The sequence below is a fragment of the Anolis sagrei genome, chromosome 3 (assembly GCF_037176765.1).
Source record: "Anolis sagrei isolate rAnoSag1 chromosome 3, rAnoSag1.mat, whole genome shotgun sequence".
Lineage (NCBI taxonomy): Eukaryota > Metazoa > Chordata > Lepidosauria > Squamata > Dactyloidae > Anolis > Anolis sagrei.
The window spans coordinates 210,109,987-210,134,737 of NC_090023.1; the positions used below are offsets into that span (position 1 = coordinate 210,109,987).

Genomic DNA, 24,751 nt, shown 5'->3' on the forward strand with positions numbered 1-24,751 from the left:
CATATGTAATTCAAAGGGTTGAGTGGGTTAGAACAGATAAAGGAGGAAGGATACTCACAGTAATATATGAATTTGGCAAATGTGCCCATCCAAACAAATCTGTCACCCTATACAAGCTGGCTAATTTACAACGAATAAGTTTTTCTCCTTTAACAAATGCAGTGGTATCGATCCCAGCTAGGTCATTGATGGCTGTGATCAGTCCAGTACCTAAAATAAGTTGTATGCATTTAATAATGATATTGGTTCCAAGGAAAACAATTAGAAATCAATAACATGACATACAATATCTTAATACTGTTTAGTACTTTAAGCTTCTGAAAATCATTTTGAACAAAATTTCTCTTTTAAGTTGTGGATGAAAGAAAGTGCCTGAAGATGCCACTGCACAATTTCATTCTATCTCTCTGCCTCCTGACGGCATTAAGTACATAAAGAAGCCACTCCATTAACGTTTTCCTAGCCCTTAATCAACAAGTAGTTTGGTGTGACGAAAAAGTTTCCAATACAGAAGAGAAAATTATTTCAAATTTCCTATTTCTTTTTGATATCATTTCTCTAAAGATTTTGCCACGATCATAAATCAAGACAATGTAAAAAAAAAGCAGCAAATTAATAGGATAGGCATATCTATAAAAGAAAATCTTGGGATTTTCATTAAATTGCATACTTACTTAGAGGGGAGGAGGAAAATCCTGCAAAAGAGCTTGCCATAATATAGTCAGCAATTTGCTGCAAGGCAAGCAATCCACTTGGGTTATTGCCTTTCTTCATCTGCTCTTGTATAAGCGATTCCAAGTCCTCCCGAAAAGCCTGTGAAGATACGAAAAGCAGCACTTAACATATCCCTTAAGAAACACCAGTTACAAGTTTCTTCTTTCCAAAACTGATACTAATTGGTTGACTTTTTATGTTCACTTCAAACCTAAAAGATCTTGTACTGAACTTCAACGCAGTTTTCCTTAGTACGGGTTGACTGTACTTTGGTTGCTGCTAATTTATTGCAGTAGATAGAGTCCAAGAGAAGGAGAAGAAATTGTTTGGTAGCATATTGAAAAAGTACTCTTATTTCAGTATCTTTTTGCTTCCTGTGATAGAGTTCATGTTCAATGATAAAAATAGTTACCAATCAACAAATTTAACTAGTCTAACTAGAGGGTAATGTCTAGAAAGATCATGAACTGGGCTTTCTTCAGTGTCCTTTGCTTTAGAAGGATTTTGAAGACTGGAAAAAAGAAAGTAGAACACACATATCTTGTGGTAGTTTTTTGGCCGATGAGTGTCCTTATATTTGGACAAGAAGGAAGGCAAGAGAGGGGGCCGAGGAGAGATCTCTCTGTGTAACGTATCAACTTATCCCAAAAATGTCACTTTCTCTCGCGCTGACATTTTGTCCTGTCCTCCTACTCCTAACTCCAATAAGCAACACATGTATATTATGCTATATTCTGCAACACAAGACTTGAAAACAGTTACATTCAAGTATTTGGAACTATTCCACAAACAGAACAGCTACTGATAAAATACTGGAAGGCATTTCTAAATGAAATCAAATGTACAAGTCAGAAAGACAAGAATATTCTTATGTGAGTTTCTACAGTCACCAGCATAGGGGTGCAGTGCCATATGAGTTTTTACAGTCACCAGTGTAGAGGTGCAGTGCCCCTATAAAAGTGAGGGGAAAACACACAAATAAAAAACAACACTTTTTAAAACTCAAGAGACCATCTCCCTAGGAATCTCTAGGTCTTCTAGTTCAACTTTATGATCAGTCTCCAGCGGTCCACCTCCAGAAGTTGACTATAGAGTCACACTGGAGGATCTAGAGATTCCCAGAGGGAATATATTAATCAAACCCAGAAAAATCAAACCCACAAATGTGGAGGGTTTGGAATTATAGTACATTAAACAATAGCAACGTACTGCAGCTGCTTTGTGATTATTCTCTTTGAAGTGAATTCTACTGTGACACTCCATGATGCTGCTGAAATGCTTTGTCTTAATACAGTGGTTCTCAACCTGTGGGTATCCAGGTGTTTTGGCCTACAACTCCCAGAAATTCCAGCCAGTTTACCAGCTGTTAGGATTTCTGGGAGTTGAAAACCGAAACATCTGAGGGCCCACTGGTTGTGAATTACTGTCTTAATATAAATATCAAGAGACATCAATTAAGGCTGGAAAGTTATTTTTGATTATCTCGTTGTTAAAAGTAACCTTGTTGCTTCATCTCACAAGTGCATATTAGTTTTTAAATACAGCATTTGTTGAAATATATTGAGCTTTTTTTCTTTTCTTGTTGTAGGAATCAATCCTTACTTTTTGTTAAGTGTCTCTACATATAAATATGGAGGACCACGTAAATATTCAAAAGGCACCTGAGAAACCTGTATTTGGAAAATCTGGTGGAAACATTGTATTACTTACTTTTTATATCATTCATCCATTTCTCTTTCTTTCCTACTTCACTTTATTATCTAAATCAGGGGTTGGAAAATATCTGAGATCCAGGTACTACATCTCAGAGGTCCGCTTTACCCCACTACACCTCTTTCACCCCCATCATTTAAAAAATTACTTAAAAGATTAACTGTGCAAGATCCAGATGGGACCCTTCCATCTTTTGTGTCTAAAATATCCACCACTTCAAAATGTTGTAAAATTGCTCTATTCCTGCTAAAATGTGAAGGAGTCATTATGAGTACAAATAATTGTGAGCTTTAAAAATGACACTGGTGGGTTGCACAAGACCTAATTTTTAGAGCTCAGAAGATCTGAAGGGCTTTATCTCCTTCCCTGAACAAAATCTTTCATCATGTGGTTTCACATTAGATTTATTTGGTTAGTTTGTATCCTTCATTTCTGCATAGGTGTGACCAATATGGCTTGGTTAAAAGGAAAACTTGGCTAGCCTTACCAAAAGTAATCAATGCTGGTGGGCAATATGGTGGGTACAAGTGATTTGTTCACACATTGTTCGTTGGCTGGAAATCCTACTAAGAACATGGGTTCCATTGCTCTTGGGATTAATACATCTGTATACTATGTCGTGCGGTCCCTCCCCCATCAGCTGCTCCTCATCTCTACTTTTTTCTCCGACTACAATTTAAGTACATAAATACGTTTCCATAAATATCTTGAAGACTAATCAATAATTTAATATATATGGAGCTACAATCTCAGATGGAGCTTCTTGGAGCTCATGAACTGAGTGAGCCCCTTCCCGCATTCATGGGCACTGAATTGCTCTATTAGTCACAAGCAGTAATAGTTTTAACTGGCCTGATTTTCTCAGCTAAATTACACTTGAATGTTGACAACTAAATGAATAAAGATGAAATAAATACTACTAAATGTAATTCATCTGGATTTAGTAACAGCAAAAAAACCAAAAAAACAAAACCCAACCTTTTTATACTATGTCTATGTAAGACATTCTAAGTGGTTTGGCTATGAATACCATATTATTTAGTAAAACTATGGGGAAACCACAAATAAAGGGGTGATAAGTGGAAAATGTTGAAGGAAGTAATAATCTAAAGTCTTAATTTTCTGCAATGGGACATTACTAAAACTATTAGATTATTCCAAGTCTGGAAAAAGAAAGGAGAGGTCAGGAACACAGGGAGGAAAATTTGGTTAATTTGTGCTAGTACCAGTATAACAGATAATAAAGGCTCAGAGTTCTTACTCTCTGGAAATTGCTGATAACCAGATCTCACTAGCCAGTCTAAAATTAGAGGTAACTAAAAGCTCTCCACAAAACATTTTATGTAACACAGAAGGAGCAAGGGGAGTCCCTAACTGACATGGAAAAAGCAAGAAAGAACCAGCGAATGTCTTTTCTAAGACATCATCATAAATTACTTATAGATGTAAGCCATTTTCAGTTCCCTCGGCTTATCTAAAACTCTCATACATCTATCCACTCAAATATGGATTCAGTCCGAAAACTCTCTGCTATCTTTTCTCTCCATCTAAATGCCATCACTTATTTTTGTTATCTATGAACCAAAATGCACTCTCTCTCTCTCTCTCTCTCACACACACACACACAAAACAATGCTTCCCTACAAGCAAGCACCCTTTCTGACATCTCAATATTTGCACCCCATGTACCCCATGCATTACATTAACACTTCCTTCTTCCAATATTCATGCCTATCATGCAAACATCTGCAAAAGTGAGGTTGTGTAAATGAAAACTTCCTTTTCAGACATATGTGCTAGACATGTAAGGAGGTGACACAAATTCATGTGAAGTTGGAAAGGGAGGGGCTACCTCCACTAATAAACATCTGAGTAAAACTGTAGCCATATCAAGTGTTGCCTATATTGCATTGTTTGAATAGGTGGGAAAATAGTGTGGTTGATGTGTGCTTTCAAGTTGTTTCCGGCTTACAGCAATCCCAAGGCAAACTTACCATTGTTTTTTGAGACAGGGAGATCTGCACAGCTAATATAGCTATCCCTGAATAGGTTTCCTCAGGTTTGAACATACTGGATTAAACCACAAACAGGGAACCCTAAACAAAAGCTGAGGGACTGAGATTTAGCACTTTGACCTCTAACAAAGGTAAAACATTTTCATGTGGACTACAACTGGCATGTTATACCTACACCATACCTAAATACCAAAAACAGCAACAACAACTTTTTCCTGTGCCAGGAGCAATTTGAGAAATTGCAAATCACTTCTGGTGTAAGAGAATTGGCCGTTTTCAAGGATGTTGCCCAGAGGATATCCGGATGTTTTATGTTTTACCATCCTTGTGGGAGCCCCCTGTGGCCTCATCATTACTATACCGTTGTAATGAGAGTGACTTGTTTCGCAAAACCTACTTATAATACCGAGGTTTTCTGTAGGAGAGCAGATAGTGACTATTGGATGGCATATGTTCTGTATCAGAAACTAGAGCTTGTTTGCAATTTTCTGAATCAGCACCCCAAATAACCAAACCGAATCTACAGTTGACCAAAACTGATTCGTAACCCTTTGGGTACTAATGTTGGAGAGTGGTCCCTGGTCAAAAAAAGATTGGGAACCACTGTTTTAAACCGATCACTAGGATCAGTCTATAGTTACAAAATAAGAAATCCAATGAAAATAATCAGAACTTCAAATCACATTGAGATGAGATTTCCAAGCAAGGTGGAGAAGTAACCAAACAAAATTCTGATTGAAATCTTTAATATATCACTTGATACCTCTTTTAAGTATTGCCTGAACAGTAGTGTGCACTTATGATAATTAAAGTATGTTAATTTACAACTCAATTAAAAAGTCTGCAACATATATTGGGGCTCCTTCCATTTCTTGTATTGTTTCTTTGCCTTAACTAACACTTCAGGCTTGCCTCCCCCACCTCCATCCCCATGAGCACAGTCTCATTCAGCCTGTCTTTGTGTATCATATAACTGAAGTTTGATGAGAAACAGAAACTAAAAAACCGGAACATGAAGAAGCAGCTCAGTACTGGACAAACAAGAGCCCTGTCCATGAAATAAAGAAATTCAATTATACATATTTTAATGAGTGTGAGTGTTACAGAGTCATTAATTCATTTTTATAATACAGTACTTGTTCTGGAAGTGGGTGTAGTTCTTGGCCTCTCCAAGCAGACTCTTGGTGCCAAACACTGACACATGTTACAGCTCTAAGATAAGCTTTATTGTTGGCAAATGATGAAGTTGATGTACAGCTGATAAGCATTCCAGCTCTTGCTGGTGGAATCCTCCATCCTCTTATAGCAAAAGGTAATGCATCTGAGGAAGTAGATGAAGGGCTTGTCTACATGAGCTTAAAAATCAGTACTCAACCTGAAGTCACCCCTGGGTTTCTTCATGCTGTTTTGTCACTTAGGTTAGCCAGGTTTAGTCCTTCATTATGAGAAGTCGGGGGATGCTTCGGAGTTTGCCTGCTGTCCTATGGGCTACTGCCACAGGGACAGATTAGTCATTTGTGCCACTGCTGCTGCTGCCAGACAGCCACAGAGCTCCATGAGATGTCCTGGCTGTTGCGAGGGAACTGTGCTGATATCTGCACAAGTAGGGAGAAGAATGGGGGTGATCATCCCATTTCTTCTACCTGTTTGCACAAGCATCTCTGCTGTGTATTCCCCCAGATAAAATGACCAGTGGAGATGAGCTCTACGCTACAAAGACATATGCCACAACTAATTTCTCTCAGTTTCAAAGGGGCCACAAGTCCCCAAACTAATTCTACCCAGACTATCCATGGTTGCTGGGTCCAATTCAATTTCCATAGCTGGCTATGTGGAACCCCTACGGTTGTGAGCATGTTCCCTTTCAGGATGTGTTCTATGGAAGATGAGATTTCCAAGGGTTATATAGTGCATAAGCAAACAATACCAAGTACGCAAGTCTGTTCTATCGTCCACTCATTAGCTATTAAACTGTGTAAACAGGCTAAGACAGCAGATTCCCAATCTTCATGCCTTTTCCCTGCCTAAAACTTCCCAGCTACCATAAAACAAAAAGGATCAAACCAGGTCTCACACACACACAAAATGAAAAGACACACAAAGGAACAAAAACAAAAGGAATATTCCCAACAAGCTATGAAGTCCAGTACAGTCATACTGAACAAAGCTTTGTAGAACCTGTGAGATCTTGTAACTCAAAATGCCAAAATTTCATAAATTTTCATCTACAATGTGTCTTTCTAAAATTCAATGTAATGTCATGGTAGTTATAATTGTTGCTACCTTTTGTTTATACAATAAACAAAATATATTCAATTAGCAATGAGCATTTATGCATGAAGGGGTCATGACTGCTTGTGCTTTAGACTCTCTAATGTTATCTGACAGCTTCTCTATAAACAAAAACAAAAGGCATATTCTCGACAAGCAATGAAGTCAACAAGTCCCAAACATTAAAATACAAATTGTCACCTAAGTGTTCACATTCTTGGTTTTGTAAAATATTTGGCCACTGTAAAATAAAAGGTAGCTGATCAATCTGCCATCTATACCAAAAACAAGGAATTCTGGATATCCCACTGTCTAGGCAATGGCATTTTCACAGACAGAATGTCTAGCCATTTGAATAATGTCCTCAGGCCCTACTCAGCAAAGAGTCTTAATTATTCGTAGGACACGATTACAGGCTGCCTGAGAAAGCGACAGTCCACTGACGTTCTACTGGAACACACTGTTCTAGCTATAAACCAACAATTTACACTGGGGGCCCTTCCACACAGTCCTATATTCCAGAATATCAAGGCAGAAAATCCCACAATATCTGCTTTAAACTGGGTTATCTGAGTCCACACTGCCATATATTCCAGTTCAAAGCAGATAATGTGGGATTTTATTCTGCCGTGTGGAAGGGGCCAAAGACAGGCTACACAGCCAGACAAGCATTATCCCAGGCAATCCCATGGCAATGCCACCTACCACCTACAAGTCGGCAGTGTTGCTGGCACCTCAATATTCCATCATAGCCATACCTGTATTAACAAAATAGCCTTTCTCATTTTTTTCTCATGTGTAGCTCTTTTGTCTGGTAGAGATAGATAGATCAATTAAAAGGGCAGTCTTGAGAACTTCCTTCCTTCATACCAGCACCTGTCCCTGTGCTTGAACTAGTTTATACACTGAAATAATTTTCTTCTTGCATATCTGAACCTATAGTACTCAACTGAAGAGTGGGAGGAATAGCACTCTTTTACACCCTTTATTCTTTTAACTGGATATTGTTTGCACTGGTCTCGGCATAATAAGGACACATACTGTATCTCCTGAACTGCTGGGCCTTCTGAACTCATTTTGTGTTAATAAAACTACCCTTTTCTTCGTGCCGGCCTGCATGAATGTTGGTGTCAGTCAAATAAAACAAAGTTTCTTGTGCATCTGGTAAAGTGGGCCTGGACCCTGAAAGCTCACGAATAAAAAAGCCTATGACTAAAAATCTAATTCGAGAGGAAAGAGTATATTAGTCTGCCATGGAAAATACAGACTTTAGACACCCCAAAGCAGGTGTGGGCAACTGTGGAAAGCTTTGTTTTCTGGGAAACCTCTGAGGACCGCACCTCAACTAATGTATGGAGGTATTTTTACTATATTTTTGGGTTGCAAAAATTGTTTTTACTCTCTGGCAGGCCCCGGCAGTCTCCAAATCTAGTGGAAATTCCCTCCACACAACACTGAGTCCATTTAGCAGTATTTTGAAGAGGATATATATGCACACATATATACCACAGTGGAGTCCTTCGGTACACAAAAATGGCCATGTAGAGATACATATGGTTGACAGGCTGTATTTTGTCCACCCCTTTTGTCCAAAGAATAACAGCATTTATTACAACAGTCAAAGCATGAATAATTTTTACCAAACTATAGGTTCTCTAGTTTTACTGAATGTAACTAATGCAACGACATCAATAAAATTTGGAATTCACTTGATTTGTTGGAATGTGCTGCTTTATGCTTCACAGCACAAGAACCCCTGATCTACTGTTGTTTGTTTATATATATATATATAGAGAGAGAGAGAGAGAGAGGGGGGGGGGGATGCATGTCCATAAACACTTGGGACGCCTGTGCTGTTTTCCCTGCAGTAAAGCAAGGAGCATGAATATATGCAAGTACTTTCTAAGAATTGAAGGAAGCATCGAAAAGCAGAGGTTTAACTTCCTCACAGTTTTCTCAGTACCATCTAATAATGAATAAAGAGAAGCCAAAGGAGAAGATCTTGTGTACACTTACAGATTCCCTATGGACACACCTTTGGTTTATCTGAATGACACTTTACGATCCTCTTGTTACCCATTTTGCAAAATTTGCGCACAAGTAAAACTTGCTCAAGATAAGGGCTGCACATAACAAAATGTGTTTTGCCTCCAAAGAGATTTCTGTCAATAGCAACTGAGTTAGTGTTGCTCCATGTTTACTAAATTCACAGAGTACAATACTAGCTTTAGGGTGACACTGTGTATGGATTGCTCTAACTCCAATTTCGGATACGCAAATCCATGCTTAAATGAGATGTGCATTGTATTGACAAAATTCACCTAAAAGTAAAAAAAAAAATACAGAAAAATCGAATGAGTTTACACTGATAATTTAGAAGGGCATTTTAATATTAATTTCAAATAAAGAATTCTCCCTGTTAGCTGAATTCAATCCAAAGAGCCCTACTGCTAGCAGCAAATGAAAAGTTAAATAACTACCCTATAAGCTTAATACTATAATTGGCCATTGTAGTGGTTAGACTCGAGTTTTAATCTTCTCTCTGCCAAAGAATACCCCTAGGTCGAATGTAGGCAAATAATACTCTCTTAGCCCCAGAGGAAGGCAAAGACAAACCCATCTGGACCAACCGTGACTAGAAAACTCTATACTAGATGTGCCTTAAGGATGCCATAAGTTGAAAATGATTTTAAGGCACATAACAGCGAGCAACGTATATCGATTTTACCGTACCTAATAATCATAAATATTTCAAAGAAGATCAATAGCCTACACATTTCAGGTACTGTCCCAATGATGCAAACATATTGGGAGTATTGAAAATCCTTCTATATTCAGTGGGATTCCCAATATAACATACACAGATTGACTATTTTCTCCTCCATTTGACCAGCCCTCCATATTAAAAATAGATTATTCAGTCCATTTGTTAGCACCTTTTAAATGTTGCCTCTGATCACTAGTTCTTCTTAATTCCTTCAAACAGTACATCACATGGGGAAAAATGCCTCTTACATACCGGACAACCATCATAATGCACTACTGACAAGTATTACCACACACAGTTCAGAGTATGAATTTTCTTACGTTACTGAATGTAATCATTTTACAAGGCAAAGCATGAAAAATTTTACATCCAGTAACATAACAAAATTCATATTTTGAATTAGAGGACTGAATTTTTAAACATAATTTACACGTTCAGAAGTTTTTTTAAAATGACAGTTCAAATACACTACTTTAACAATGCAATCCTATCTACCTTAACCTAGAAGCAAGGCTCATGATGTTCCACTGTCCATTTAGGCAGCAGTACTAGGCACATAGAAACATAGCTGCAATGGAAAACCGCATTTTATATAATAACTAGCTGTACTTGGCCACGTGTTGCTGTGGCTCATTGTGGAGAAATGGTAAAGAAAGAAAAGAGGACAAGCTGGTTTCTAAGCTATCAATACACAACTGAAGTTGCAAAGTGTCAACCTAATATAGGCCCATTTCAGTCTCCTTGAGGCCAAAGGGTTACATAGATGTATGGAAAGGCCCTGGGTTACCTGAGTTCACACTGCAATATAACCCAGTTCAAAGATATAATATAGGTGTTATTATTCTTATTACAGATGTATAGATATTATTATAGGCATATATATATTGTTATTATAGACACAAATATTATTATTAAAGGCATATAGGTATTATTATTATAGATGTTATTTATTTATTTATTTTGTATCAAACCATTGCATAAACTATAAAACTAATAAAAATAGAAGGAGCACAGGGCTAAATATCTTTTGAGCAAAAACGGGCAACAATTGTATGGATATTATTACAGACCTATAGATATTATTATAGGCATATAGATATTATTATTACTATCGATATAATATAACTATCATTATTATTTTAGATGTATACATATTATTATATGTATATAGATATTATTATTATAGATATAGATATAGGCATATAGGTATTATTATTATAGATGTATAGATATTATTGACAGTTATTATTATTATTATTATTATTATTATTATTATAGACATATGGATATTATTATAGACCTATAGATATTATTATAGGCATATAGACCTTATTATTACAGACATAAAGATATTATTATAGACATATAGATACTATTGTTATAGACATAGACTTATAGATATTTTTATGATAGATATATCAATATTATTATTGTAGATATTATAGCCCAGGGTTGCTATAAAGTAAAAATGGATGGCTATCTTTCGGGAGTGTTTTGATTGTGCCTTCCTAGATAGCCGTTCATAACTCACAGAGCTTGCATTTCCTGTTTTTGTCCTTTCTTTGAATACTGGAATACTTCCCATATTGAGTTATGAGAAGGAATTTCCCAGAATTCCTTCCCATAACTCAATATGGGTGAGCTTTCTGGGAGTTGAAGTATGTAGAGATATGTGTGTGCATATAGGTGTGTGTGTGTGCCTACACATACACAGGTGCGCGCACACACACACACACACACAATCCCGCCCATGAGAATTCCCAGCAGCCCAGCAGAGGTGCCTCCATGCTGCGGACATAGAGCCCCGCATCCCAGGCAGCCAAGAGGAAGGGAAAGGAAAGGAAGGAGGGGGTGAATTTGGAGGAGGGTGTCCTCTCCCTCCCTCCCTCCCTCCCTCCCTCCCTCCCTCCCTCTCAATCCTTTGGGAAGAGAGAGGCAGGGGGTAGCAAGAGGGATATACGGGCCACCTTTCCCTCCCTCTTTCAAGCTGCTTCTCTCTCAGCTGTTGTTTTTTTCTCTTCTCATGCAGGAGAAAGGGGCGGCGGGGGGGGGGGGGGTTGTTTTAACACATGCTCTGTGTAGTCATTTAGCTTTGTGGGTTTTAAGTTCTTTTCGGTTAAATTTTTTTGGGTTTTTTTTTTTTTTAGTGAAAACATACATTGGTTTAGTTGGTGTATTGTGGCCAAATTTGATGTCAATTCATCCAGTGGTTTTTGAGTTATGTTAATCTCACAAACCAACATTACATTTTTATTTATATAGATAGGATGGCTCATTTCAATGGTGTTATGCTTTATGATTGGATATAATGTGCATGAGCTGATGAGCAGAAAAACAAGATCTGTTATGCATTATGACAAACTACCATTTCTCTTTGACCCTTGGGAGAATTTAAATTTCTATAAAACAATTAGTAGATGCAGTGAAGTCATAATGGAGGCGACATTAAACTGGTGTTCTAAAATATTCTCTAAAGGATAATGTAAAATATAGTTTAGCCTTACCAACAAAAAAGATCATGTCAAGGCATTTGAAGCAGTATTTGAACAGAATGTAAAGTAAACGTAGATCTGCATGTAAATTTCCCAACAGTTTCTATCTAGTCACTGACTTCCCCCTCTCTTGCTTGTGTCTCAGCAGCAACCAAATGCCATGTAGTTGGGAAGCTACTTTTGTGCAGTGTTAATGAAGCATAGCATTAAGAGGAAAAAAAAGGGAAACTCCAGATAAAGGGCTGTTTGTTTGCACATAAACACTGTGCAAATAAAAAATGAACAAACTATCTGCTCATGAAAAGTTACAGTCCTGAGATATTTTCTCTTGCTGTGATGCAGCCCTGGAGGTTTCACCTCTTTGCTCCATTTGTTCTTGTTTTATGCATATTTTTGAAATAAGCACATAAGATGCAAGTCTCCAAAAATAAAGAAACACTGTTGCAGTTCCCTTCCCTGTTGAAGCCAACTCACGGGACTCTGCAGTATCTGTGTGACTCTCTTCCTTTGTTCCATCATGTTGAAGTCTTGCCGGAGGTCAGGAGACATATTTCTTTCACGGATGTAGTCAGGGTCATTTTCATTGATGCGGTCAAAATATCTCTCTTTGTGAGGCATGCTGGGTGGTGGAGGGGTTGTGATTACCCCCTGGCTGGTCTCCGTGCTCATGTTTCAATTTATACTGTTTTCTTCACCTGCAACAATAAGATGTCAGGGGAGATTTAATGGCATTTAAAAACAAGCCATCATATCAACTTTACAAGAATAGATGTTTAAAATCTTCCCTCCTCCTCAGGGGAAAGAATCAGACAGAAATGCAGCCAGAACCACCAGCTTTTAAAAGAGAGATTCAGGAGTGGTTTCAGGCACAGCAGATGGGGGGAAAAGATGTTCTTTAATAATGTCATTTAAAAATGACATTTAGTAAAAAACTGTACTAAAATAAAGGAAAAAAACCCCCAAATTTTACAGAAGTATTGCGTTAGATGCCAGTCTTAACATTAATGGACATTCGTTTTCTGTCTGCTTGAAGAATTTTCTTTATAACCAGTACTTAAGTTATAGACTTAAGCAGGATCACAAAATGTTTCAACTATCTGAAATGTCTGTTGCAAACTACCAGCCACTAAGCCGTTATATGAATGCCACAACTATCTAGCAAAACAAATTCACAAGTGAAAAGGGCTGCTGAAACTGATCTTTCTCTAATCACCCTTCAACCAAGGGCCTAAAATATGGATGTCCTGGCTTCAAATCAGAAATTCTGGGCTAGGGTAATCGAAATGTAATGAAGGTGCTGATGAGCACAGTCACTGAAAAGTAGGTGATGAGCAATCTTTGTAAATAATTACTAAATAGGTTACACAACATTCATGATGGAGACAATATGCCGGCAGAGCCAACACAATCAAGTGAAATCAATGGCTACTCAATGATAATAATAATAATAATAATAATAATACTTTATTTATACCCTGCCACCATCTCCCCAAGGGACTCGGTGCGGCTTACATGAGGCCAAGCCCGCAGTACATCAATAAACAAAAGCAATAACAAAAACAGTCAATACAATACAATTAATATAAATAACATAAACAAAAATAAACAATAAGCAATAAAGAATAACACACAAGCATTTACTCTGATCCTGCTCTGACAGGCCAGAAGAACATTGGTAGTACTTGGGTGTCTTGTGACCATGATGTTCACACACCACCCCCAGGACTATGGCTCTAGTGACTCCCTTTCAGGAACAAGATATTTATTGACTCATAAGAACCCAAAAATCAAGAGCATATTTGTACTTAGCACATGATATTGACCTCATCCATCCTCAGAAGTCTCTGTGGTGTCCAGCTAACTTGAGTTCTCAACACCACCATCATGTGTAGGGGGTCAGAAAAGTGAGAAAATCGTACACTTTTTTTGAAGAGAGGCAAGTCCCCTCCGATTTGTCCAAATTTTGTACATGCACAGTAATTATAGTGCCTTGTAATGTAAGTAACCTTTATGCCTCTTTCTAATTCACCTGATTTCAACTTCTCTGCAGTTTCCATGACATGGAAGTGTAGGTAGGCAAACGACGCAACCTGATCACAAACAATGGCTTGGCTGTTAAACCAAGCTATTATGTGGAGACCACAGATATTATTCACAATTTCTATTTGGAACCTGCAATGCACAAACTTCTATCAGCACCACTTTTAAGTTCGCCTGTAGCGTCAGTGGAATAAAACATTTATTTCCTGTAAACTGCTGCCAGAAACTCACAGGAGACCACCAGATGGTGTTTAAGCCCGGAAAAGTACTTAATCAAAAAAACAGCTCAGATATTGGGAATGATTAGTTTAACTGAACTGTAGCTACATTTCTGAGTATGTTTATATAGAATGGTTTCCTCCCACCTGTGCATTGCTCCAGAGATTTTTTTTTTGCCCTGGCAGCAATTGAAAAGATAGTTTGAATTTTAAATATACTATTGTAGAACATTGGCATGATGTTTACTTATATAACTTCATTTCTTGCATTTGTATATCATTTTTAATTCCTACCAATATGCGCATCATTACCTATGTTTTTGCCTATATGAGAGTCAGTACAATACAGTAGCTTGAGTGTTGGAGAAGGATTCTGGGATACCAGGATGTGAATCTCCAATCAGCCATGAAAAACTACTGAGTAACTTTAGGTCACATTCTCTCAGCCAAAGAAGAAGACAGTGGCAAAGCTTTTGTGAATAAACCATGTGAAGAAAAGCCAATGAAAGCTTCACCATATGTCAGTCAACATGAATGTATGTAATAACAATACAAATACCTGAGTAGCATACCAGTTACCCCAAAGAACAGGAAGCCTCATGTCCTGCTTAACGTTTTTCCCTGTTTTCATGCTATTCTTCGTTTCATTTGGATGTGTCAATATTATAAGAAAATATTAAGAACATTAAGTATTCTCTTTCTAAATTTGCACTTTTATTATTCCTCACTTGACACACTGCAACTTGATCCTACAATGCCCATTCCATTGTTCTGAGAGGCTGAAATGCACTCCAAGAACTGCTGAGTGAAGTAACATGCCTCTACTGTGTCATCTACACCAGCTCTTGATAAATGTCTATTGAGTAAAATTAATATTACAAGAGAACCTTTTGCTAAATCTTCATTAACCTACTGGGTCACCACGTCTAAGTTACACGTCTCAGCCCTGTGATAGGGTCACCGTAAGCTGGAAACGACATGAAGACACACAAGAATAGCAACCAAAAAAATTAGACATAAAATGAAAATTTCTTTTGAAAACAGCTCCCATGTTAACAAAGAAGTATTTTTAATAGAAATTGATTACAGATTTAGTCCCCACACTGTAACAATGCTTAAAGATATCCATAAAAATTAATGCGTATTCTTCTTCTACCTTTGGGTTAACTCCATATTCCACCTCCAAATTCCACACTTTTTTCACCTTTTCCTGTTTGAGACATTTGACTGTTAATGTTACTACTTCAGCCCCTGAAATCTTTTCCTCTTGTATTCTGAATCATACACATTACTTGCTTTTATTTTATTTCATCAATGTATAACTCTTTCTAACAGCATGGCTTACAATGCAGATAAAACAAGTTTTATCTTGCTATATCATCTTTATCCTCATATTGGTATATATAGGCCTGGACTGGCAGACAGATTTTCTACAGAAATACATCAGACTGTCACTTATTTTCCATACATGTGTGTTCAAGAATCAATACACAATCTTATTCTTAATAAAATATTTTATCTGTCATTTCCGTGAAACACCCCAAAAAACAAAGAACAACAGAACAGGAAAAGACTGGAAGGGCCATCTAGTTCAACCCCCATTGTGGAGGAATAGACAATTAAATCCCCAAAGGATTGGTCTTTAAGATGTTTAAAGACCTCAAAATTTCTTGATACTGCTAACTAGAAATGTTGGTATTCATATTTTCTTGCATCTCAGTCATTCTCTTTGCTCAGCTAAACATAGTTAAGAATGGTAAAATGAGGCCCTTGCTCAAAATGCCCACCTATGTTGAGAGCGGGCGGGGGGGGGGGGGGGGTGTTTATAAAATTCTCCCTTGGCCACTTCCAGTATGCCTCCTTCTTCAGAAGAAGAGCTCTTTAAGGCCTAAAATACACTGGCTGTGTGTGGATATATAGGACTGGACTGTGGCGCAGCTAGTTAGTAGCCAGCTGCATTAAATTACTAATGACTGAGAGGTCATGAGTTCGAAGCTATCCTGGGTAGGAGTGAGCTCCCGACCATTAATAATCTAGTTTGCTGTTGACCAATGCAGCCCGAAACACAGTTGCATCTGTTAAGTAGGAAATTTAGGTACTGTTTTATGTGGGGAGGCTAATTTAACTAATTTACGACACCATAAAACCTTCCAGCAGTGTGGGTAAGATTTAGGAAGTAATCCATCAAGGACTCAGTGTCACAAGTGGACGGTGAAGCGACAGTTCTCCCTGTGGTCTGAATCGAGCATACCCTCATGAAACCGGAAAGCAAGAATGTTAAATTGCCTGTGTGTGTGTCTATATGTATTGTGTGTCTATGGCATTGAATGTTTGCCATGTATATGTTCATTGTAATCCGCCCTGAGTCCCCTATGGGGTGAGAGGGGCAAAATATAAATATTGTAAATAAATAAAAATAAATAAATATATGATAAAATGACCCCCGGGCTTCAGGACATTTTGAATTTATTTTTTTAATGTGGGAGCAGGCAAGCACACAGTATTAAATTTATTTTTTTAATGTGGGAGCAGGCAAGCACACAGTCCTGACTTTGGGTGGTTGCTCATCCTGGCTTTATTTGAGATGGTGCATATTACATGGAGAGCTGTCTCTTATTCAATTATTATTCTGATTAACAAGTGATGATAAATCTAGTCTGTCTGATTACCAGAAAGTTAGCACTTCTTGTTAAGTTCTGTCACAAGTGGAGTGGGGTCAGATTTCAAATATTGTAAAATCAGCAATTCTACAACAGAAAAGTGGAAGCAGGAATTTTCTTGTTAATATACACTCGGCATTAAACACCTACCCCAAACAATTTTAGCTATAACTGAAAAGCTGCTGCATTAATCTGATGTATTTCTCTTTTGTGACTATTTCTTTTTTGTGAATATGCCCTATTTTTTTTTTCAGAATTTGGACCAGTGTGTTCATTAAACAACCTCTGCTATCTTTGAGGACTTTTCTAGGAGGTTAAGGTTGCCAATTCCCCCCACAACCACCCCCTTTCAAATCAATTACAAATTTTCCAATTATGACTACTAGGTTCAGTTATGCAATTGTTAACAGCAGAAGTACTCAATTTAATTACCCTTTGAACCCCACATCTCTACAAAATTAATTAGGATATGTAACTAACCACATGACAAGTTCTATTACAAAGGAGGCAGCTTTTCCTATGAGATCAAACTAGCATTTGAGCTTTTATCCCTTTCCCCATTTGCTGACCATTTCTCACAGAGACCAGCAGACTTAGAAACAGGGGAGGAGGGAAATGCCATTTTAGCAAGATGTCAGTAGGTGATTGGCCTTATCAATTATCCAGACACTTTTCACTACAGTCAGAAAACTGTATTCCATGACACGTATCTATTTTTCCCTGCAACTAAAGGCCAAACAGTCAAATGCTGCACTAGAGGAAAACCAAAATATTTTATTACAGATCGGCATATCTGATTGCACCCCTCAAATTCTTGACACTTTACCTCGGCTGGTTTTTTAATTGCTTTAAATGAGAATTATTTAATGCAACTATTTATTTCAACTTATTGCCAGCATGATGTAAAGGACCCAGAGTGTAAATGAAATTCAAGGGAGAAAGAGCAACTGTAATGTACAATGTAAGGTACAATGTCTCCTCGGAATCTGCACGTCATAACCATTGGAATTAAAATTACCATATTGAATTCAAATCTGATTTTTTAATTTTTTTATTTAGTGTGCATTGGAAGAGGGGTGGTCTTATACCGCGAGTATATGCCAAACTCTATATTTTAACTGGAAAAGTTGGGGGTCGTCTTATATGCGATACTTTTTAAAATTAAAGTAATGAAACATGTCATTATGTACTTACTTGTAATAGTGAACTTGGATAGTCAACAAGCATTGGTCTACCAATGCAATGGATCCACCTCAAAATAAAGAGTAGCTTCTACATATTAGGTTTGGGCAGTGGTTCTCAACCTGTGGGTCCCCAGATGTTTTGGCCTTCAACTCCCAGACTGGCTGGGATTTTTGGGAATTGTAGGCCAAAACACCTGGGGACCCACAGGTTGAGAAGCACTGGGTTAGGGGGACACCCTAGGAATGCACAAATTTGAAAATTAAGAATATAAATAATGAACATCCCAACAGTCCTCCCAGGATGCATGAATCATACAGAATGTTACCAGGCTGCAGTGTGGAGGTGGGAGAAGGAAAGGAAATTAGCCTGGCAGAAGCATTTGATAGCTCATGGTGAATATCCTTGAAGAGGAAAAGATTGAAGGGGTGGTAAATATGCTGTTAATGTTGAAAATTCAGCTACTTTTCCCACTCCTGCTTATTGCCCACACTGCTCTAAAGCACTGCAATCCCGGAAAACAGTTGGTGTAAGTACAACCACCACTCAGTCTGAACCCAGCCTTAAGGCTGTTTGATGGCAACACGAAAACATATGTCATGTAGAACTATGGTGAAACAAATGCGACAATCCTAAACTACTTCAGTATAATGAGGGCACCAATGTATTTTAGTTCTAGCACTGGTTAGAAATGAAAGAGGTATTTAGTTAATGTCTTCTTCTTGTAGAAGGTAGAATGGTATTGCACTTACTGAAACCCTTCCTTAGACAATGCACAGCTGCCAAACAATCTACATCTGTGAATCCCGAGATGCATCTTCTACAGCTACTACACTTAACTGACAACTGTCTATCCAAATAAAAATCTCCTTGGCTGCGCGGAGGACAACAGGTGGTAGGCAGGCCTAGCTTCCGTTGTTAGGGAATTCCACAGCCTGGAAAACTTTTGAGTATGATGCACAATAAAAATCCCAATGTAATGAATGATTTCAAAAAGGACATACTATACAGTGCTAAATATCTGACAGTGGATTCAGGGGGTAATTTTATTCAAACCTTAACAATTTGTTCTATAATATATAAATGACCCCTCACATAAACTGTATAAGATCTTTAGAATCAACACATTCAGTTTCAAGAGGCAGTACAACAGAGATTCATTTTGCAAAAGTTTTAAAATGCACTATTCGTCAGCCAACACTAGAAAACTATTTTACAAAAGATAACGGACATAACTGGCAAATAGAGGGAGAAAACGTGGAGGCAGTGACAGACTTTGTATTTCTAGGCATGAAGATTACTGCAGATGCAGACTGCAGCCAGGAAATCAGAAGACATTTACTTCTTGGGAGGACAGCCATGACCAATCTCGATAAAACAGAGAAGAGCAGAGACGTCACACTGGCAACGAAGATCCGAATAGGTAAAGCAATGGTATTCCCTGTAGTAACCTATGGATGTGAGAACTGGACCATAAGAGAGGCTGAGCGAAGGAAGACAGACGTTTTGAACTGTGGTGCTGGAGGAAAATTCTGAGAGTGCTTTGGACTTCGAGGTGATCGAACCAGTCCATACTTCAGGAAATAAAGCCCGACTGCTCATTGGAGGGAAGGATATTGGAGGCAAAGATGAAGTACTTTGGCCACATCATGAGAAGACAGGAAAGCTTAGAGAAGACAATGACGCTGGGGAAAATGGAAGGGAAAATGAAGAGGAGCCAACACTCAGAGTCAACTGGCCGATAGGGAGTTCTGGCGTGGGCTGGTATATAAGGTCATGAAGAGTCAGAAGCAACTGAACGAATAAACCACCACTACCACCACCACCACAACGGGCATACTTGGCATTAATAATGCCTATGAACTAGTGGATGTCTGGAACATATTCATGCTGTAATACAATATCTTAGATGTTATTTTCTTGCTCTTGTCCTGCACAAAACTGAATTCTCTATTTCACTAGGAACCAAGTCAGCCTTCTAAACATTTAACTGATATTCTAGAACTTGGGACACCACATTAATATCTAAACTTAAATTTATGTTATGGAAGGATGGCAATTTCTTTGAAAAAGATTTGAATCCAAGGAGAGAGGGTTGAGCTCACTCTGTCAGCTCCAGCTTCCCATGCAGCACCATGAGAGAAGCCTCCCACAAGGATGGTAAAAACGTCAAACATCGAGGTGTCCCCTGGGCAACATCCTTGCAGACAACCAATTCTCTCACACCAGAAACAACTTGCAGTTTCTCAAGTCGCTCCTGACAGGGAAAAAAAATCACAGTTGTTAGACTCTTGCATTTCTGGATTCATTATGTATTTGGTCCTAGTTTGATTATCTCATGAATACATAAACAACTGCCATTTTTAACTGTTTTCTGTGTCAACTACATTTTCAGCTGAGAAGAATAATTTAAAAAGAAAGGTATGCTCCTTTGTATTACTGCTTACATTTCTTTCACTCTTTTCTTTCATTTCTTTTTCTTGTACTGGCACTGAATTGATTATACTTCAACCAAATGATTACTAAAACCTGTCCAATTTCTAAATGCCAAGAGAGTAAAAAATTTGAAAAATTTCACAGCATCAGCAAAAGGCAGTATTCTACTTTGCTCATTTGCTTACAGGCAGTTAGTATGATTTGCATACTGTTTTTCAGAAACATGACTGAATGCCAAGTCATAGTAGGTGAACTTGTTCCACTAATTGTATATTTATATTCCGGAAGTCTTACAAATTGAGCAAGCTTGAGCAAATCCCTTGTTGGGTTGAAGAAGTAAGCATTTCATACTTTAAAACTTGCTTGTAGCTCACGGACAATCAGTTGTAACTTCACAGCAGGAGAGGAAGAAAAGCAATCTAACTGAGAACAAAATGCTGTTGTAAAAATACATAATAAAATCAGAGGTTATGTAATTTTTGCTTTTTGCGGCCACAAATAAACTGACCATCAATAGTAATAGGTCATCTCTTTGTGCATACCTCTCTCTCCCAAGCATTTTTCCTTCACTCTGCTCTAGGGTAAAAGTTTTGCTTTATGCTTGGCTGCCTGCTGAGCAAACAAAAGCCAGCAAACAAATCACAACTATCAGGAGAGCAGTACCTATTGTTACAAAACATCCATTAATCAGGTGACAAGCTTTCAGGAACTCTGTTTCAGCATCTACCATGAAAGCATTTGCTCTGTTCTCAAGTACTTCATGAAACTAATCACAGAGACAGGTTAAGCAAAGAAGGGATGTGTCAGCACTGCTGTTTTGTTCCTTGGTTATGGCCATTTTCCTTGCCTCCAGCTGGCACTCAAATAATAGAGATACTTGATTTCTTACATAATGGAACTAAAATCTTACTATTTATCCTTGACTTGAACCAACTAATCCTAGAAAAACTCAATAGCTTCTCTAGCTCAACTATTACAAAGGTGTCTCTTGTTAGCTGCTCTTCAAATACATATAGTGCTGCTTCATAATTCCTGAAACCACTTGTTTTTTGATTTTCAAAAAATGAAGTGGCTATTCAGTTTCCTTTGAATACCCTCTTATAGTGCCAAGGCAACAAGGATGTCGGGAGCGAAGAGGCTGAATATGGTTTTCTGTGGGCAAGCAGATGATGACTATTGGAAGGCATATGTTCTATATTAGAAACTAGAGCTGATGTGGTCTATCCAATGCAATTTTCTGAATCAGCACTACAAATAACCAAATCGAATCTAAAGTTGACCAAAAACTAATTCGTAACCCTTTTGGTACTAATGTTGGAGAGTGGTCCCTAGTCAAAAAAAGTTGGGAACCACTGATATACAGAGAGTAATTTGAAACATTTAGAGATATATTTTCTAAGTAAGTGAGGTGATATTTCATTAGACTGCTTCATCCACCTCTCTTTGTTGTAGCCTTCATACATCTTAAGGACCTGATTCACATATCTGGGAAGACAATCTCTCAGCCCTGCAGACAACCACCTTTTCTTTGAGATTTCAGAGACCACTGAAATGCTTAGCTCTAATGTGTGTCCTAAAGTCTTGCCACAACACTTGGCATATCATTTTTGAATATATGCTAGAAGACACGACACAGATTCATTTGGACAGATCTGGGTTCAAAGAGAAGAAAAGTGCCACTGCATCAGTCCCACAGTGCTCCATGATTAAAAGAAGGTCTGGATTCTTTGAATAGGTAAAGTGAAGAGCCACACATGATAAATGTTTAAATAGATTTCAGTATCTTAGAACAGCTATCAAAAGTTTGTTTCTCTTGAAAGATTTGCAGTTTCTCAGTTTTCCCATCTTAAGGCTAAAGGAATGAATTAGTAATATAATACATAAATGATTTTGTTTAATAGAATTTAAGACAAGAATCCCCAAAACAGTTCAGTGTTCACAGCAAAATTATGCGTATAGGTAGCAAAGCCACAAGCTCTTGGACTCTGCTACTTTCTTACTCCCTCAAATAAATTATTTACGAGAACTGTGACTGATGACACAGGAGAATATTGGGTTAGAATTGGCCACAAAACTTTATTTAAGAACAGAAATCTGCAATGCAGTACACCTCCATGCAGACATTGGAATAGGAGAGACCCAGTTAGGCCAAGTCTTCTGAGGTAAGCTGACTCCTCCGGTTCTGAACAGGGAAGGGGCCCTTCTCTGTTCATCATCACTGAACACCTTTAAAGTATGGTGAGGATGCCAGTGATTCCTTTAAGCAATGCTGATTAGTGATTTTGAAGAGGGATCAAGCCTAGAAAAAAGGAATCTTCTGCTTCACCCCTCATGGACAACTCACCCTACGATAACTCAGGAAGTACCTTGACACTCTACCAGTTATAATGCATGAAACCTCATACAGAACTGGGACCAGTGAAATACCTATATTTAAAGCCAATCCAAGCATGGTAAAAGAAAAATGCTACACAACTCCAAAGACAATTAGATGCAGTTCATAGGCAGGAAAGGTGGGGAGAAGCAGAAGAGCAAAGAGGTGGACTTCTCGTTTGCTCTGCCTTAAATAAAGGAGCCAGACATCAGCCTGTGGGGAGTAATGTCTCTCAGTATCCTCCTTATATCATCATTCTAGCAATAGGCGTGAGATGGCAAAACCACTTGCAGTTAACAACTGGGGGTAAAGTATTATCTTGGTGTTTTCCCCCATTAGGTTGACTCAAAGTGGTCAAGGAAAAGAAGACAACCTACTTTTGCACAGTTCTGAAACAAACATCTAGCTTTTTTGGTGCTGATCTTAACATAAAATGTCCTTAGAATGAGGCATAATGTTCATTCTCTCTTAATTCATTCTTCCTGCAAAAACATTGATTCAGACATCTCAGACTAGTAAGCCATCAGTAATGTGGTGCAGGTCACATAATTTATGGAAAATTATGTGACATAAAACCAATATAAAGCACCTGAAAATTCAAATGTGAACATTTGGGAGACGGGACAGGGGATCCTAGCAGTTCAGTGTCTTGAAAGGCGGTTTTCAGAGATGGCAGCATCTTTCTTTGCTTGAACAGAAAGAATTTGCTGCAGTCTTGGCAGCAGAAGCACTGGCGCACGGAAACTGCCAGTTTCAGTTTTTGTTTCTCATGACCTAGCTTTATTTTCACTGTACTTAATTCATTTTGGACAAAAAGTAAACATAAAAGAAAGGAAAGGGGGAAATAGATTGGAGCGACAAAGGGGTGGGGTGCGGGAACCCAACTGTGTCTTTGAACTCTTCCAACTTCCTGGAACATTTTGCATCTCTTATTGAATAACATTACATCTATCATTTAAAACAAAAGTATTCAAATTAGTGATTTTTTTTGTTTTTTATATAACCCCCCCCCCCCAATACTTTCATGTTTGCATTCTGCAATTTCTCACTATTAGTAAATAAAAAATATTGCTGGCAATTTTATTTTGTATCAGCATGCCATTTTACATAATTTAGCATGTGTTCATCTGTAGATAAATTTGTACTGAAATAACAATTTTCTTAAATTCTTACAGCTATAATTTGCTTCCACTGAAATAAATAGAAGAAAGAAGTACAAAACAATAATTAGGTTGTTCTTAGATGTCAGGAATTAGGAAGTTGGTAAATATATCCTTTTTCTGAAGAACTTTCTAGATACCTAAAACCTTTTGCAAAATTAAGAACAGTTATTTTGGTTCTGTCCAAAGTTTATGTAGGCATGGAGGTGGGGATCCATTTGCTGTTTGGATAAACATGCAACTCTTATATTAGCTCTAACTCAAGAGTTGACTGGATTGGTTTTGTAACAAATGTCATGTCTTTGTACACATGCCTTATACATTAACTTTCTCTGTTGGGAATAATTAATAATAAGAGCAATATTGAGGAATGCTCTGGTTTCTCTCAATATTTCTAGCAGTATGCTTTTACCTTTTGCATTACTGTCATATCATAAAGTCTTATGATTTACAGTGGTCTTGCCCATCCTTAGAAATGTCACAGCAGAAACAGCTGCCTTCTTGTTCAGAGGGCAGGTTCAAAAGTTGGGAAAGACAAGCAACTCAGATAACAGGCGCATAGCAACTGGCAGATTTTGCAAATGTTTACATGAACAACTGATCGTGGACAACACTGCTGTAGAATGTACCACACTCTTTTTATAGTACAAGCCTTTGGACTTCCTCTTCTTTACCCACATACTCTCTGGGCTAATCTTTAACTTTTACA

At 37.9% G+C, this 24,751-nt stretch overlaps 1 protein-coding gene across 4 annotated transcripts in view; it reads right to left on the bottom strand.

Annotated features, from left to right (window-relative positions):
- ADD3 (adducin 3) overlaps positions 1–24,751 on the bottom strand; it is a 131,687-nt gene that overhangs the window by 19,791 nt on the left and 87,145 nt on the right. For all 4 annotated transcript variants that reach the window (XM_060768381.2, XM_060768382.2, XM_060768380.2 and 1 more), the window contains 3 exons: positions 12,447–12,667; positions 675–813; positions 59–210 (listed from right to left, as the gene is read on the bottom strand). In XM_060768381.2, the coding sequence (XP_060624364.1) occupies positions 59–210; positions 675–813; positions 12,447–12,641 (486 nt within the window). In that variant the 5' untranslated portion in view covers positions 12,642–12,667. The remainder of the gene's footprint in view (positions 1–58; positions 211–674; positions 814–12,446; positions 12,668–24,751) is intronic.